Source organism: Diaphorina citri, unplaced genomic scaffold, assembly GCF_000475195.1.
Source record: "Diaphorina citri unplaced genomic scaffold, Diaci psyllid genome assembly version 1.1 scaffold1025, whole genome shotgun sequence".
In the NCBI taxonomy this organism is placed as follows: Eukaryota; Metazoa; Arthropoda; class Insecta; order Hemiptera; family Psyllidae; genus Diaphorina; species Diaphorina citri.
Window position 1 is genome coordinate 52097 of NW_007378455.1, and position 13865 is coordinate 65961.

The 13865-nt window shown below is 35.9% G+C and overlaps 1 protein-coding gene across 1 annotated transcript in view; it reads right to left on the minus strand.

Annotated features, from left to right (window-relative positions):
* Positions 1-256: 256 nt before the first annotated feature.
* Positions 257-13865, minus strand: part of LOC103513782 — a 34717-nt gene continuing 21108 nt past the window's right edge. The window contains exon 19 of the mRNA XM_026826890.1: positions 257-506. Coding sequence (XP_026682691.1) covers positions 311-506 — 196 coding nt within the window. The 3' untranslated portion in view covers positions 257-310. The remainder of the gene's footprint in view (positions 507-13865) is intronic.

A 13865-nucleotide genomic window follows, 5' to 3' on the forward strand; every position in this document is an offset into this window, starting at 1 on the left:
TTGTTTGAAATTCGACATTTTTTTTTTTTTCTTCAAGCCAATAATAGACAAAACTTGTAGAAGTCCAAGGTAGAGCCCAAACTAGCCCGACAGTCCATGCATACCATGTTCTAATAACTATTGCGAACACCTGAATTCCCAAGTAATGAGCATATTCTTAACCTTTTCTTCACAACACATAAATTATCTGTTCTTATTCACGTCCATATAGTTATGGTCATTTCAATGTTTACAGGTGTTCTCTGATCTTTTAAGTGCTCATTTATTGTATTTCCTGTACTAGGAGTCTGCTTTCCACTGAGATTCAGATTCATTTCTTTGATGATGTCAAAGTCAGGATATTTGATTGCATCTTTGATTTTGTACTCGAAATTGGTAAAGTAGTCATTTTGTTCATGTAAGGGTGCTTCAGTACTAGGTATACCAATACAAGCAGTGTCAAATTGAGAATCATACTCGAGTAAATACTGGCTGCACCTGCAATTCTGCACTGGAACATGTCAAACCTGAAAACGTAGGTAAAAAGGAATTCAGTTTAATTTGTAATACCAAAAAGTATGTTTCGTGTTAATACCAAATACCATTTGTAATAGCATGTTTCGTGTTAATATCGGCCAAGCGTTGCTCGGGGTCGCTTCGAACTCTTGACGTTCGCACGCCTCTTGGCACGCTTGATCTCACAAAATGGTCTTCCACTTTTCCACCATTTGCTTCCAAGAAAGATTCGCATAAGCTTAACCCACCTCTTGGGGCAGTTGCTCCTACACCTAAGCCTCTAGAGTGGGCTTTTTGTGTATGAAAAAAGGCCACTCTGAGACTTTGGTGTAGGGACAAACTGCTCCAAAAGATGGGTTAAGCTTATGCGAATCTTTCCTGGAACCATATGGGAAAAAAGTACTTCCAAGAAAAAATTCTTCAGGAAAAAATAAATGAAATGAAATCTTTCTTGAAAACGAAGAGACGAGTTTTCGGCCCTTGCAGCCCTTAATATTATGTTCTTTCAATGGTGAATGACGGGACAAGATATAAGACACATTTTAACAAGACCTGTACCAACCTTGTCTTATGAAAAGTGACAAATTAAAAGTTGTGTATTTTTTCAGCTTGTCACTGATGTGTTTAAGACACATCAAGGGGACAGTTTAGTTTTCATTTGGTTGCACAAGATCTAAGGAAAATCCGTCTTTTTGTGCTATGTAACATGATAAATACATTTTCCTTTTTCTCAGACAGAATAAAAGCTGTTTATCGATTAGTAAAACAAAATTTGAATAAGTTCTAAAAATAACAAAAATAGAACTCTGGGAATAAAATGAATATTGTTAAATGCAAGAAGAATATGATGATTTATGAAAGATCGGGAAGAGAAATTATGATAATCGAAGAATAACAACTTTCAAAAGACGAAAGAAAGAAGGGACGATTGGATGTAAGAGGCGAACTTTCTTTCGTGAATTCACGAGAACTTGAAAATTGAAAGCTTTATTATTCATCACATCATCAATCTATTTCATCTTGAACATATGAATGTTCCTTGGTTATCTTATGCAATGAGGTAATGAAATGGTCTTTCTTCCAGCCAAACACCTTAGCATATTATTAGATTTATTAGTGTCTACATCTGGAAAAATCTTGACAGTCTTGGGAATGGAAAGTTAGGTAGTGATTTTCACATTAAATTTGATGAAAATGCAGTCTTTGGTGGGGATTCTTATTCAGCGCCGAATGCCGATTCAAACTGGTACATTAAAGTGTGAGAGGTTATAGAATCTATTTCATCTTAAACATATGAATGTTCCTTGGTTATCTTATGCAATGAGGTAATGAAATGGTCTTTCTTTCAGCCAAACACCTTAGCATATTATTAGATTTGTTAGTGTCTACATCTGGAAAAATCTTGACAGTCTTGGGAATGGAAAGTTAGGTAGTGATTTTCACATTTGATGAAAATGCTGTCTTTGGTGGGGATTCTTATTCAGCGCCGAATGCCGATTCAAACTGGTACATTAAAGTGTGAGAGGTTATAAAGGTAAAGGAGTATCTTATCTAGTACCACCGTACCACCAAACCACCAAACCGAAAAATTGCGTTTAGGGGGAAGGAAACCTTCATTTTTAAAAGCCAAACTTTGTGTTCGTCAACTCAAGTTCAATGGTATGACCATTTAAATAAAAATTGAATCTTGCAAATAATATTTTAAAGATTGACTTCGGAAATTTGAATACAAAAAGTATTTGCCCCCTCTAGAATAAGTTGAAAAGAAATGTTTACAACTACATTAAGTAATAGTCAACATTGTGGGCATTATTGTTTATTATAAGGGGAATGGTGATTTATTTTAATAGCAGAGTAGGGTTAGAATAAGATTGTTTTAATTAGTTATACAAAGTATTTAAAGTAGGTGAAAGTATTTTTTCTTTGATATTCCTTTATTTTTCATTACAACTATTTAAGATTCAATGTTCCCTTTAAAAGTCCAAATTTGTAAACTTGTTGCACCAACTTTTTTTACAGCATTTTTTGTGCCAAGTAATACTTAAGAAGGAAAACATATTATTTCTTATATGTAGATAGGCAGCTTAAATTAATAACTACCTATGTACCTACTATTTAAAGTTTAAAGAATTTGAACATATCTGGTTAAGTAACTATTATTAGTTAATTTCTGTCAGAGGACTGTGACTCTGTAACGTTTATCCAGTAGGTTGTTAACAAAGTTTTTAGTGTTCTATAAATTTTGCTGTATGTGTACACTGCCCTAATCAGGATTTGCCTCAGCCAGGCTAGGTCCAATTCAACAATAATATAATAAATTTAATTATTGTTTGAAATTCGACATTTTTTTTTCAAGCCAATAATAGACAAAACTTGTAGAAGTCCAAGTTAGAGCCCAAACTAGCCCGACAGTCCATGCATACCATGTTCTAATAACTATTGCAAACACCTGAATTCCCAAGTAATGAGCATATTCTTAACCTTTTCTTCACAACACATAAATTATCTGTTCTTATTCACGTCCATATAGTTAATACCTTGGCAGTTGCAGTTTCCTTTATCAAACCTCTTAGAAAGAAGAAAGTAAGTGCATTAAACAATTTGATTGACAAAACTTTGAGTCAAAATTAAAGTTGTTCCACATGAAAAATTCAGCTTACCTGTTGGGACTGGGACTGATTGTGGAGATCCTTCTTTCCTGAGTTTGGTCAGATACCCAAAAGGTGCCTCAACGGAGCCTCACAGCAATGTTCAATACTCGAGATGAGATAAGAAAAGATAGATGACAATGCATAAAAATGCAGTAATTATTTCGAGTCCTGATCTACCTGTAAATCTTTAACTTACCTTGATTACCTGATCTATTAAATAATAAAACATGGATTTTTATTATTCTTTTGATTTGAAATTTATTTTATATTTTACTAAAATTTTTACTGCTCGGGGGGGGGGAAGAGATTTTTTCAAAATTTCAAAAATGCGTTCAATTTTTTTCCAGAATCTACATGCGTTTATTGCGCTGGCTTCTCACACAAGTCACGCTCTGGGGGGGGAAAAGAGATTTTTTCAAAATTTCAAAAATGCGTTCAATTTTTTTCCAGAATCTACATGCGTTTATTGCGCTGGCTTCTCACACAAGTCACGGAGGTGAGAGCGCAGTGGATTCGTAAGTGTGTGTCCGATTGCGCTAACTTCTCATATATAAACAAATGACGTTTGGGGATGTTATCAACAACCAATCAGATTTGATTAAAAGATTGAAAAGTGATAAATTTTAAGAAGTAGTAGGAAAGCATGACTTTAATTGACTTTGAAATAGTTATTTCGTAAATTAACTAACGTTTGAAACTTTGAAAGAAAATAGTCTCATCTTCAAATTTACTGTACCTAGAAGAAAAAACTTTAGTCTTGTAAAATGGCAGCATCTGCAGGCAAGAAATTCATAGATCAACTGAAAAGTAAAGAGTTCAGAACCTACTTGGCCAGGTAACTGATAACATGAATTATTCATGGTTCCTTATCATATTGTCATCTTGTGTTTTACTCTATACTCTATGTGGTTAAGTTGTTCTTGCTTGGGAATAGAAGGGTCACTTGAGGACACTTGGTTTTTGCTTGTAGCTCATGAGTACCAACAGTTGTCCCTATCTGCCTCCTAGGCAACTTGATTTTGACAGCTGCTGAAGCCAAACTCAAAATGTTCACTGTAATTATAAAAGGAGGCATTATAGTTGTGTTAAGCATGAATGTCTTTCCCTGATTACTACACCCCATAAATTGTATGACTCGTGAAACTCAAAATGCCAAATTTCGAAACTCTGGATTTTTCTTTTCTAGATTACGCTATTTTGTCTAAATTTTACCAGTCTGTAACTATATGGATAGATATTATAGGTCAAGATTTCGTCTACAGAAAGACACCATGGTAGACAGAACGGGTTAACAAATTCGTATCGTATAAAGAAAGCTTCACTGAAAGTAATTCGTTATAAAAAAATAAAAATGATTATTATTTGTCCCTACTTTATCTTGTTTGAATTGAATAGATCTTATTTTCAGTCCATGGGAAGAAGCTACATAGGAAATGCTGGACCCCCACTCCTCTATAAGTCTTCAATAGTTTAATCACCCTCAGAACACTGAATAGAGGGAAGCTCAAGTAATAAATCGTATGGACTTCATGTTATTCAATTGAACTTTCATGGGTAACTACAAAATAAAGACAATATTTACCAGACGTATTGTCTCTTTAATTTGACACCCAGTTAGTCACATTTAAAAATCGACTGTACATAAAGAATTTCAGGAATAGTTCATTTTTGGGTAAGAAAAGCGGGGTACCTACTCTAAATCATATTCATATACCCAAAGACAAGTTGAAGTACTTGTTATTTTCACCTAATTCTATTTTTGGACAAGTAGACAGGAATGTTTAATTTTGAGATCATATCCAAGTAGGTACATAGTCATTAACATATCAGTGAGTGATTTATTTTCAGTCCATGGGAAGAAGCTACATAGGAAATACTGGACCCCCACTCCTCTATAAGTCTTCAATAGTTTAATCACCCTCAGAACACTGAATAGAGGGAAGCTCAAGTGATAAATCGTATGGACTTCATGTTATTCAATTGAACTTTCATGGGTAACTACTAAATAAAGACAATATTTACCAAACGAATTGTCTCTTTAATTTGACACCCAGTTAGTCAAATTTAAAAATCGACTGTACATGAAGCGGGGTACCTATTCTAAATCATATTCATACACCCAAAGACAATTCATAGCAAAGAAGAAAAGTTGAAATACTTGGTATTTTCTTCTATCAGTCTTTCTTCAGATCACCGAATTCTATTTTTGGACAAGTAGACAGGAATGTTTAATTTTGAGATCATATCCAAGTAGGTACATAGTCATTAACATATCAGTGAGGGACACAAGTCCTTGTTTTCCCCTTTATTCCCTTTTCATCTATGCCGATCTACGATCAGGTTTATTCTCTTCTCACCATCTTTTCTCTTGTATTTCTATTCCCTCCTCTTCTAACTTTTAACAGGTAGGTAATCACTACAATACACTACATTACACACTAAAGTCTCACCACCAAGACATGATGATTTTGATACTTGAATGTTCATTTGTAAAATGGCGGACAGTGAAGGTAGTTGTCACCTCTTAACGTCGCCATAGACTAAACATGGACAGAATGGCGATGAGAATCATTCAAGACATGATGATTTTGATACTTGAATGTCCATTTGTAAAATGGCGGACAGTGAAGGTAGTTGTCACCTCTTAACGTCGCCATAGACTAAACATGGACAGAATGGCGATGAGAATCATGGTATATTATTAATTGTGTTATGGAGCATTATGTGCTTTTGTACATTCACCAGTGCGAGTTTTATAAGGAACTGTTAATTTATCCCGTATAGAAATAATGGGGTTTTCAGGACTAGACTAAAAATAAATAAAGCTCAATATGTATTATTAAAAAAAATATTAAATACGGGGGACATGGAGTCTCCACGTGTATTACTATAATTATTTCTTTGTAATCCCCTGGGCAGTAGACAGTACCTATAGCTCATGAATCTTTCCCTGGGCAACAGGCAACAGCAGAGCTGATGAATCTTCCTACAACCGAAACTACAGTGAAAAAGCTATCAATTAGCATAAACCGAATCTAATCAATCAAGTTGCAGACTGTCGGAACACGAAGATTTGACGGTTTTGGTGATAGCAACGAACTTGGAAAAGCTTGGGGATTCTTCACTTCACAGCAAATAGGACAAAGTTGAATAGGAGCAGTCAGCAGATCTTGGTTGTAACCACTGACTTTCCCTTCCCTCTATGAAACGTTGTACAGTTGTACTAATGTACATAAGTATGTAAGAGAAACAAATAACAACGTTGTACAATTGCACATAAGTATGTAAAGGAAACAAATAATAGACATGTAAAGGTACAAAATTTCCAAATCCCAAAAAAAAAAAAAAAAAAAAAAAAAATGTTTAATTTGTAATATTAAATACCATGTTTCGTGTTAATACCAAATACCATTTGTAATACGTACCATGTTTCGTGTTAATATCGGGCAAGCGTTGCGTCGGGGTCGCTTCGAACTCTTGACGTTCGCACGCCTCTTGGCACGCTTGATCTCACAAAATGGTCTTCCACTTTTCCCCCATAAGCTTCCAAGAAAGATTCGTATAAGCTTACCTCTTGGGGCAGTTGCCCCTACACCTAAGCCTCTAAAGTGGGCTTTTTGTGTATGAAAAAAGGCCACTCTGAGACTTTGGTGTAGGGACAAACTGCCCCAAAAGATGGGTTAAGCTTATACGAATCTTTCCTGGAACCATATGGGAAAAAAGTACTTCCAAGAAAAAATTCTTCGGGAAAAAATAAATGAAATGAAATCTTTCTTGAAAACGAAGAGACGAGTTTTCGGCCGTTGCAGCCCTTAATATTATGTCCTTTCAATGGTGAATGACGGGACAAGATACAAGACACATTTTAACAAGACCTGTACCAACCTTGTCTTATGAAAAGTGACAAATTAAAAGTTGTGTATTTTTCCAGCTTGTCACTGATGTGTTTAAGACACGTCAAGGGGACAGTTTAGTTTTCATTTGGTTGCACAAGATCTAAGGAAAATCCGTCTTTTTGTGCTATGTAACATGATAAATACATTTTTTATTTCTTTGTAATTCCCTGGGCAGTAGACAGTACCTATAGCTCATGAATCTTTCCCTGGGCAACAGGCAACAGCATAGCTGATGAATCTTTCTACAACCGAAACTACACTATCAATTAGCATAAACCGAATCTGATCAATCAAGTTGTAGACTGTCGGAACACGAAAATTTGACGGTTTTGGTGATAGCAACGAACTTGGAAAAGTTTGGGGATTCTTCACAGTAAATAGGACAAAGTTTTTCTGACATTCCCTTCCCTCTATCAAACATTCTACAAATTGTACAAATGTACATGAGTATGTAAAGGAAACAAATAACAACGTTGTACAAATGTACATAAGTATGTAAGGAAAACAAATAACAGACATGTAAAGGTACAAAATTTCCAAATCCCAAAAGAAAAAGAAAAAAAAAATGATAATTTCATCCCCAAGATTATTGAGTAGAATTTTAAAGCCCTTTTTCTCAGCCAGAATAAAATCTGTTTATCGATTAGTAAAACAAAATTTGAATAAATTGTAAAAATAACAAAAATAGAACTCTGGGAATAAAATGAATATTGTTAAATCCAAGAAGAATATGATGATTTATGAAAGATCGGGAAGAGAAATTATGATAATCGAAGAATAACAACTTTCAAAAGACGAAAGAAAGAAGGGACGATTGGATGTAAGAGGCGAACTTTCTTTCGTGAATTCACGAGAACTTGAAAATTGAAAGCTTTATTATTCATCACATCATCAATCTATTTCATCTTGAACATATGAATGTTCCTTGGTTATCTTATGCAATGAGGTAATGAAATGGTCTTTCTTTCAGCCAAACACCTTAGCATATTATTAGATTTGTTAGTGTCTACATCTGGAAAAATCTTGACAGTCTTGGGAATGGAAAGTTAGGTAGTGATTTTCACATTAAATTTGATGAAAATGCAGTCTTTGGTGGGGATTCTTATTCAGCGCCGAATGCCGATTCAAACTGGTACATTTCAATGGTATTGGCAAGCAGCTCAGACTGAAGGCGCAGAAGACATAATGTTCGCCTGAAGAGAAGAGGCACTGTTGGGAAAGCAGAAGAAAGTCTTTCACACGGTAGATGGGGGGATGTCCCCTGGCCAGTAGAAAGTTAACACACAACAAAAGACATTTCCCTCCTCCCTCTCTCCCCGCACTTGGATTACATCATCATGTTTACCGTTAGAACAAGATATTTAAATTTCATCCTCGTTTTCTTTTGAACTTTTCTCTGTCCCTCTCACGTGATGGGGGTTCAGAACTTTCACTAGCGATGAGACTAGGGAACTCTCACACGATTCTCCCGGTATCCTGTGCTCCCTCGGGAAGAAAACCATTCCACGAGAGCATGGCATCAATAAGGTTGTGGTTTTTGAAAGTCCTTAAACATGAGTGAAGGACTTTTTGAAAAAGGTGATTCGAGAAGAGACGGACATGAAATGAACAAGAGGAGAGTTGGTATCGGGTACCCTAATAGATTTAGTCAGAAGACTAGTAATCGCTTCAATCCAGTGGACCCCATACTGGGATATGATGGACTTGACTTCTAGGGCTAGTTTTTCGTTTGTACAGTTTGGCACTGAAGTGGTAACTTACCCCGCAAGCTTGCGTAGGTTAATAGTTCATCGCCAAACTGTACAAACAAAAAACTAGCCCTTTACCCAGGAGAGGATTTTACCCTATCCTATCATATCCCAGTACACAACCAGAACCTTAAACACCAATATGCCATGGTAAAGGTATCAGGCAGGTAATAGATGAGAGCGGCCTAAGGGAGAGGAAAATAGCAGCACTGTAGAGGAGAAATACCAAGTTGAAACTACGGTATCCATACAGAGAATGTCATACAGAGTGGAATCATAGAAACATACTCAAGTACTTTAATAGCATACATAAGTAGGTACTTTAATAACACATCCAATTGTCCAAAGCCAAAGTATCAGCATTGTCGAAGATTCATCAAATATAGCAGAATATGACTAAATTTGATCCATACAGAGAATGTCATACAGAGTGGAATCATAGAAACATACTCAAGTACTTTAATAGCATACATAAGTACTTTAATAACACATCCAATTGTCCAAAGCCAAAGTATCAGCATTGTCGAAGATTCATCAAATATAGCAGAATATGACTAAATTTGTGAAATTTATTAGACAATCAAGAACCAACAAGAACAACAGAACTGTAAATAATGATAATGCCTGGGGCTCTACTTTGAATTGAAATTAAAGTTAAACCGACCGTTTGGTTTAAGACATCCGATTGGCAGTCAATAATTACAAAGTGAAAATCAACCAAAGCTAAGTTTAACTACTTGAAAGGGCCCATGAAATAGGATTAAAACAGACAACTTTTCCGTGTGAGCAATTCGAAATGCGTTCGTATTCTCTATCTTGCCACAGCGTCTTCGATAGAAGAGAACACCTGGCGAAAACTTGGGGCTATTGCAAATTAACTTACAACTGCATTTTTTTATACATAGGAAGTATTTGCGACTCTCAAGGGCTGTGAATTTTTTTACAATGGAAAATAAATAGGCAGACAAAAGGATTGGCTTATACATAGGAAGTATTTGCGACTCTCAAGGGCTGTGAATTTTTTTACAATGGAAAATAAATAGGCAGACAAAAGGATTGGCATGAGCCTCTTCCGTCCTGAGGTGACATGAGGTTTAACAAGAATGGCAATAAATGGACTGTCAGAAAGTTATATCGGCAACCATATAACGTAGACGGTGGAAAATAAAGGTGGGGAAGGTCTAATGGTAAAATAAAATGACAAACTGATAATAAAATTGTGTCCACAGATAGTCGACGGCCGTCGATCGATGTCGACTGAACCGTCCACACTGCTTCGACAACACAGATCCACCTCGTCGATCGACAGCCGTCGACTGTGTGGACTACTGTGGACACAGCGTAACTGTGACATAGACCAAGTTCTAACTTCTAGCATGAGTAAGGTCCCTCTGAAGTTTTACTTTTAAATGCGAGTTCATACAACGCCTTTATTGCAACATGTAGAAGAAAGGTTTTTTTTTCTAAAGCGACTTGATAAGTCAACAAAACTATATACAACTGCTTTGGTCCCACATAGAGAGTATCTGGACTATCTAGTCATTTGAAGTCATGACCATCTTCTATGGCATTTTCAACCCAAACCCATACCAGAAGAAGACCAAAAAGAGGAAGAATAACTGGATCAATATAAGGATGCAGTAGAAAGGTCAAGAATAGCGGAGTTGAAGTAATGTCTGGGATTTGCTGGGGACTTGAGAGGCGACTAAACTCCCCTTTTTATCAAGACGATGATGGTTCTCACAATTTCTTTTCCTGTTACGAAAGTTTCATAGCACTTTCTTTATTTGAGGGGGAGAGGAATATCAGGAGACAGTTTATATTTTCATTCTTATACATCAACGTGTACGTATATTCTAACACGAAAAAGTCTTTGCTGCCGAGGATCGATTGCTGATCACATGTTTTGGCGAAGACAATATGTTTCGCAACATGTGTCTCAAAATGGCTACAGGGCCCTGTTTCATGAAACTTATAAGTCCTGTAATACAGGGAAATTGCCTCTATTAAAGCCAAATTTTAAAGATGGTCGTTTCACCGAAAGATATCAGTAAGAATTAATTTAAAAATGAACAGCCAGTCTTAGGAGTTGATTTTATAGGAACTTCGCGAAAGCCCGTATTATAGGACTTATTATACAGGACTTGTTATAAATGTTGTTCCATACTTTACTATAGGAAATACTTAGAATATAAGAATTTTTAGAAGTAGAATGTTTCGTGTTTCATAGATCTACTTGTACAAATGGGAAATTTAGCCAATATTATAGGCGAATATAAGATCTTACTCGAACATGATTATAAATGGGGCTCAACCACTTTTTTTTTCTTCGCTGATAAAGGAAGTTCGAAACACGCTGATTGCAATAGAAATGCTTAAAATTTCATTTAACATGTCACTCTTCCATGTTCTCTGTTCATTCTTAAGCGTTCAGTGGTTAAAGCCAATTTTTTCTCAATATTTGTGATAGGACTGATAGATACCTATGCTCACACTTCTGGATTCGAGATATACCCACACATATCCCTACGAGAACTCTCAGGATTAAATTAATGGACAGAAAGCCTGGGTCATTAACCTTGCCCACTTGTGATTTGCAATAAAGAGCAAAATTGTTTAAAATTATTCCAAGAGCATTCAACAGAAAATAAAGCCAATTTTTCCTCAATATTTGTGATAGTACTGATAGATATACCTATGCTCACAATTCTGGATTCGAGATATACCCACACATCCCTACGAGAACTCTCAGGATTAAATTAATGGACAAAAAGCCTGGGTCATTAACCTTGCCCACTTGTGATTTGCAATAAAGAGCAAAATTGTTTAAAATTATTCCAAGAGCATTCAACAGAAAACATTAATGAACACAATGAAAACAAGAATCGCAGAAAGTTCAATGTACTTTCCCCCGCTTTCAACCCTATCAAGTGTCCCACATAAAATTACTCGCGGTTCAACAAGCTTTAGAATCCAAGGGTCATGGGTTCAGAGGTCAAAATTCTCCAAGAGACATAAAAGTTCTGTTCCACACCGTTAAGAAAAGACCCTTCTGTTTACATCATCATATGAGAAGGTATTATGCAAGTTAAACACAAAGTCTAGTAGAAAGCTGAGCTCAAGAGACATACATAAAAGTTCTGTTCCGCACCGTTAAGAAAAGACCCTTCTGTTTACATCATCATATGAGAAGGTATTATGCAAGTTAAACACAAAGTCTAGTAGAAAGCTGAGCTTTCTTTGAAGAAGAAAAAAAAAGTTCTCCGCTCACAATAAAATGTCGTTATAATCTGCTTTGCGGGAAGCTTTTTCATTTACCCCATTAGAAGGAGTTTGGATTTGTGAATGCATTGAATTTCATTGAACAGAAAGGAAGTGCATTATATAAAATGGGGTGATTATTATTTGCATAAAAAAAAGTTCTCCGCTCACAATAAAATGTCGTTATAATCTGCTTTGCGGGAAGCTTTTTCATTTACCCCATAGAAGGAGTTTGGATTTGTGAATGCATTGAATTTCATTGAACAGAAAGGAAGTGCATTATATAAAATGGGGTGATTATTATTTGCATGTACATATTGCAATTTTCAAATATTTTCAGAGCATAAAAACTGCATATATTATTACTCCAGATGCACGGTGCAGTTTAAGTACCTTTTCTGTTTTGTACATATGTTCCAACAATAGTATGTTTTAATTTTCTCGAGAACAGAAGCGGCGAGTGTTTTTACAATACTTTCTCTGAAAATTTAGATTTTGAACCTTCATTTCAGAACTTCCCAAAGGGTTTTGAAGATAGAAAAAATATCTACCTACATAGATAAGTGCCCGTAAGCTCATTACCTTTGGAAATAAGGAAAAAAGAGTGATACGGTGATATGAAAAAGACCAAAAGGTATAAATCAAAGTCAAACCTACACAAGTAATGTTAAATCACTAATGTTAGTGCACCTGAATTTAAGTTAGAAGAAAATAAACGTGATTATGAAAAGGTCCGAGGATCATTCAAATCGGCAACTATAAAATACACCATCTTTTTAGCATAGCCCTAGAAAGCACATAACGTGACATCACGTACGTAATGTGCGTAACTCACGACAGTAGACTACCTAGTACCTAAGACAGGTCGGGTTCACTGTTCGACGAAGTTCATGACGTCATCTTGATTTTTGGCTCTCCGTTGGAATTTCTTTTCTCACCTATCAAAGTGCCTAGCAATATGTCGGTGTTCCTCCTTTCACATCACATCACAACAACTAACTAAAACGGACTTTTTTTAAATGTGTTAGGCACACATAAATGCTTGGCACAAATATCGTTCCCCAAATATTACACCTAGATAAAAAATAGACTTGGACTCGAACCACCATCCTCCAGACCCAAAGAAAGTCCAACGCGTTAAACTAAATAACTTGTCATATCTATCAGGGGGACGTGTAAAGCTTCGCTGGCGACAACCTGGCATATCACCATACTTTCCATCAGGGGGAGACGCAAGAGTGAGCAAAAAGTTTAACGTATTTTATTTTATAATTGAAAAAACAACAGAGGAAGAAGGGAAGGATTGCTAGAATGATTTTTATGATATTTATTGAGGTAGATCAGGGCTTTTGTTTTCCCAGAAGAAAAGGTCGTGACGACCTGTCAACTAGCGGGAGAAGAAACAAAAGGGAAGGTTTGTCTCGAATATTAGGTATGATGGATATTGAATTTCATATTTCCCAGCCCGAAGACGTAGTGGGAGGTTATACCGTGATGTCTGAATGGAAGCTTTCGGTAACCTACTCTGAGAAGAAAAAAATACCGATATTGCCAAAGAGGGTGCAACAAGTTTTTAGAGACTTAAGGTGAAAGAACTGTTGTTATTAGGTTAGTCCCCGATTTTCCCTGATTTAGGATGTTGAAAGTTTGGAATGCTGTATTTAAAAGTCGAGCTTCCTGATATGTTAGTTCCGGGACTCAGTCACTCGTTTGGGCTTCCGATACCCTATTTTTTTTTTTTTTTTTTTTTTTTTTTTTTTTGGGGGGCCCCTTTTAAAAAACCATTTTGTTTTTTTTTTGGTTTTTGAGAAAAA